Source organism: Coffea arabica, chromosome 1e (assembly GCF_036785885.1).
Source record: "Coffea arabica cultivar ET-39 chromosome 1e, Coffea Arabica ET-39 HiFi, whole genome shotgun sequence".
NCBI classification, from domain to species: Eukaryota; Viridiplantae; Streptophyta; class Magnoliopsida; order Gentianales; family Rubiaceae; genus Coffea; species Coffea arabica.
Genome location: NC_092311.1, coordinates 3,111,560 through 3,116,472, shown reverse-complemented (window position 1 = coordinate 3,116,472; position 4,913 = coordinate 3,111,560). Strand labels below are relative to the sequence as shown.

At 37.3% G+C, this 4,913-nt stretch overlaps 1 protein-coding gene across 1 annotated transcript; it reads left to right on the top strand.

Annotated features, from left to right (window-relative positions):
- The first annotated feature begins 240 nt into the window (after positions 1-240).
- On the top strand, positions 241-2,497 carry LOC113699229 (UDP-glycosyltransferase 74E2-like). Its single transcript, XM_027219437.2, has 2 exons — positions 241-1,001; positions 1,340-2,497. The coding sequence occupies exons 1-2, from the start codon at positions 369-371 to the stop codon at positions 2,060-2,062; spliced, it is 1,356 nt and encodes a 451-aa protein (XP_027075238.1). The 5' UTR covers positions 241-368; the 3' UTR covers positions 2,063-2,497.
- The last annotated feature ends 2,416 nt before the right edge of the window (positions 2,498-4,913 follow it).

The window sequence follows — 4,913 nt, the reverse complement described above, 5'->3', positions numbered from 1 at the left end:
GTCAAACTCCTTTTGAAAACTGATTCGAAAGTTATTTTCTCCATTCACAGGACTCAAAATCCGAAATCTTATTTTATCAAACTCCTTATTACTTGACCAAACAATCGTTGGTGGAGCAAAGCGTTTTTTGTTAAGGTTCAAAGTGGTAATGTGTAATTATTCCTAAGCACAGGGGAGCAAGTGTGATTAAATTTGCACTCTAGCCACAAACTATTCCTATATCCGCTTGACCGTTTGTGAAACAATTCTCATAATTACTCATAGAAAGCTACACGTACTCGTCACTCCAGCAACAAGCACCATTATTTGAGCTCTCAAAGATTGCGAATTTTCAGGGAATCCATACCCTGGCCTCGTGGTTAGAGCAAATGGAAACTCACAAAGCTCATTGCTTGATATTTCCATGTGCCGCGCAAGGACATATAAACCCTATGCTCCAGTTTGCTAAGCGTTTGCAACATCAAGGCACCAAAATCACCCTTGCTACAACTAAATTCTTCTTCAAAACCTTGCAAGAAGTCTCGGGGTCAATCGCAGTGGAGACCATCTCTGATGGATATGATGAAGGAGCAAATGAAGTGCCCCTTGATACATATAATGCTGTGTTTCAAAAGGTTGGCTCAGAAAATCTTACTGAGCTAATCTTGAAGCTTAAAGATCTGGGTTGTCCTGTTGATTGTATTGTTTATGATGCACTCATTTCTTGGGCTTTGGATGTGGCCAAAAGTCTCGGCTTACGTGCTGCTGCGTTCTTCACTCAATCTTGTGCTGTCTACAAGATCTACTACCATGTCTACGCAGGCCTTTTGAAACTTCCTCTGGAGGAGTCTAAAGTGGAAATTCCCGGCTTACCACCACTTTTGGCTTCAGATCTGCCTTCTTTTTTTTCTAATTACGGTTCATATCCGCCAATTTTTCAGATGGTTGCATATGACCAAATGAAGAACATTCATGAAGCTGACTGGATCTTCTGCAACACATTTTACAAGTTGGAGGAGGAGGTAAAAGAACACTGGATCTATCTCTATATTACCTGTATATTACTGTTTCCAATATATTTCGATGTGCCTACGTTCTGATTGGATGGTCCTTGTAACCACATTTTGACTCCCTTAACATTAGGCCATATTACTTCTATGAGTATCATGCGATTACACGGAAACCACACTAGTACACTAATCACATGACTAGAGTGACATCCACTACTGAAAACAAAATATAGTAGTATTACAATTTTTCTCCCTACCTCATATTTCTTTTCCTTTTTTTTTCATTTAGTGAGGAATGCGTATAGACTAAAAACTAGATGTTTGGTCAATTTGTTTCATATATTGCGTAGGTGATTGACTGCACATCCAAGATCCTACCAATAAAGACGATTGGACCAACTATTCCATCTATGTACCTTGACAAGCGCCTTCAAGATGACAAGCAGTATGGTCTCAGTCGTTTTATGCCAATGACTAATGATTGCATGCCATGGCTAAACGAAAGATCAACCAGTTCAGTTGTTTATGTATCATTTGGAAGTTTGGCAGAACTTGACGCTGAGCAGATGGAAGAAGTAGCCCAGGGCTTGAGAACTAGCAATTACTATTTTCTATGGGTGGTTAGAGAATCAGAATCAAATAAGCTGCCAAAAGATTTTGTTAAAGAAACATCTGATAGAGGATTATTCATTTCATGGTGCCCTCAGCTTGAAGTTTTAGCCCACAAATCTATAGGGTGCTTTATCACTCATTGTGGATGGAATTCAACATTGGAGGCCTTAAGTTTGGGGGTCCCAATGATAGGCATGCCACAATGGATCGATCAAAGTACAAACGCCAAGTTTGTAGTGGACATCTGGAAAACGGGAATCAAAGCTCAGCCAGATGAAACTGGAATTGTTAGAAGAGATGTCATTCATGAATGCATAAGCGTAGTGATGGAGGGGGAGAAAGGACAAGAGATTAGGAAAAACGCAGATAACTGGAAGGATTTGGCAAGGAAGGCTTTTGATGACGGGGGAAGTTCAGATAAAAACATTAAAGACTTTGTATCCAAATTGATTCAGTCTTGAAGAGATAATAAAGTTGATCTGTCTTATCCAAATTGATTCAGACTTGAAGAGATAATAAAGTAGATTTGTCTTCTTCAATGATAATCAAAGGCAACCAGGTGACTGTCACATGAATTTTTGACGAAAAGTAACCACACATTTGTCTGGATCCACTAGCAACTGCAGTAGAAACGTGGTTTTCCTGGTGCCATTAATATCTAGAAAGTAGACTACAGCATAGAGGATATAGCACACACTGTCCCATGTAGCGCACGCAAGTTCAATTCAATGTGAATACTAGAGTTTGCAATCCTCTAAGGTAGAACCACTGAATTCTATAAAATTTATTTTGACGTGTAGGGTACCGTATAACCTATCTCAATTTGTATGCCCTGGTAGATGAAATATGAGGCTTCAAGTTCTAATAGACTTTGAAATTAGTTATGCAGAACAAAAGATCATGAGGTCTTCTGCTATTATTAAAGAAACAGTTTTCAAGCATGAACCATCATGACAATGTGGATGAGTATTCTCACCATTCATCGCTCTCCAACATGGTTAGTAATATCGGTCGATTTCGATATGACTCAATCGAGTTGTAATAAGAACGAAGGAACTAGTATGATATTGATTCCTGAATCATGGATAATACTATATCCGCGGCAACTTGCTCTGACTCGGTCAATATTAGTCAATTTAAATCCGTGATGTATTGTGTCGACCGATATATTCGAGTCAATTCGGATTCAATTCTAATTTTTTTTTCAAATTGTATTTTTTTATATATTTTCTAATTTTAGTAATTTTTTTAGATTTTTTTGAAAATTTTTATGTGTTATAATATGTGTATCACCCGATATACAATCGATATACTGCTATAAATGTGGAACAACTATGACTGCAGCGCAACCGCGACCCACGACGGGAACCACGCTCTCCAATGACAAAAACAAATAATTCTTAAAGAACAAAAGTTCCTTCTCTACATCTATAGTAGAGGTGGCAAAATGGGCGGGATTTGATTGGGTTTGAGATGGAACCGAGTCATATGGGTTTGGGTCCAACCTTACCCATATGTGTTTTGGGACTAACTTGGGCGGGATCACTTTGGGATGTGTTTAGATTGATCCCGTCCAATACCAAATCTATTTTCTACATATTTTTTTTTCTTTAATTCATTTTTTATTTTTTATATAACTTTAATATTTTTGTTTTATTAAATTTCTTTTAGTTTTATTAAATAAACATACAAGTGTTTTATACTCAGGATTCCCACCAAAAATTGGATTAACAAATAAAGGAAAAGATAGATATACAGCCATATTCTAACATATATCAAGATGACCAAGGCACTTAGGGTGTTGAATATTTATCCTCATCATTGTCCAAGGATGATAGGTCTAAACTAACTGAAATGCTGGAAATTCTTGTAGATAATGACTAGGAAGACTGCTATATTATATTTGCTCGTATGACTATAAAAATTGTTAAAGATAATTTTTTAATCTAAGACTCCGTTTGGATTGGCTATTTTTTCAAAAAACAAGTTTTTCAAATATAATGTTACAGTAATATACAATAACTCAAAAAACATCCCATCCATATTAGTATATCAAATATTTCAAAAAAATTTTATAGTAAAAATTTTTCATATACACTGATACAATAAAATATTTCAAAAACACCCCAAAAAACAGCTACTCCAAACCGAACCCTTGTTATTTGAACCCAATGGGTACCCAAGTATTTCCCAAAATTTCCCATCAATTAATGGATACAATTGGGATTTGTCCCATTTTAAACCCAATATCAAATTCCAATACCCATCCCGCCCAAAGTCCCCATGGACATGAGTAACCCATTGGGACTTGGGACAAATTGCCACCTCTAATCTATAGTCATCTTATACTGATGAGTACTTTCTCTGCTTGCTGCAGTCTCTGTAAAGCTCCTCTGGATGCGTTTAGCATATTCACATGAAGAGTTTTCAAGATACAAAGCTCTTTAGATGTGTTTCGCATACTCATGTGAAGCCTTTTCAAGCTACAAAGTTACTGCCTTTGGCAAGACTACTGTCTACATTCCATTAACTAGCACGGTAACAAGGGAATGATGGGGTGTTAATTATCGATTATTTTATTATTAATTTTTCCTCTTATTTCAGATAAATATTATTTTAATTATTAATATTTACTTATATTTGATACTTAGATTTAATTTCAGAAAATAGAACAAAAAATTACAAAAAAAAAAAGACTTTTTAAAGCAAATTACTTCGTATATGGGAGTCTACTGCAAAGCTCAATCAACGTAGCCCACGAGAGGGGACCAAAGCTGATTTCCTTTTCCTTTTTTGGGGCTGATGAAGAGATGGCAGGGACGGAGAGTCCAAGGAGCAATAGGAAACAATAAGCAATTCGGCAGGGCCATTTTTTTGCATTCTTTTCTCTTAATTCGGCAGGGCTTTCGGCGGGTAGTTGGGACTCTAATTTCGGGGAGGGGGGACCACCACTAGATAGGATTAGTCATTTTCTTTTGGCTGAAGAGGGAAAAATCGTACGGGGGCCAGGGACATCTCTGTAGCAATAGTTTTAGTTAGAGCTGTTAATCGAGCCGAGTCGAGCCGAGTACTTGGCTGCCGAGCTCGACTCGAGTTTAATTCGAGCCGAGCTCTACTCGAGCTCGTTAGGAAAACGAGCTTTAAAATGTGTTCGAACTCGGCTCGTTAAATGTACATGTGGCTCGAGCTCGAGCTCGAGCTTGACTCGTTTATCACAAACGAGTCGAGCTTCACGAGCTCGAGCTCGAGCTCGTGCAAATTAACCTTAATAAAAACCTATAATTTTTAATTTTTATAATTTTGATTTCTAAA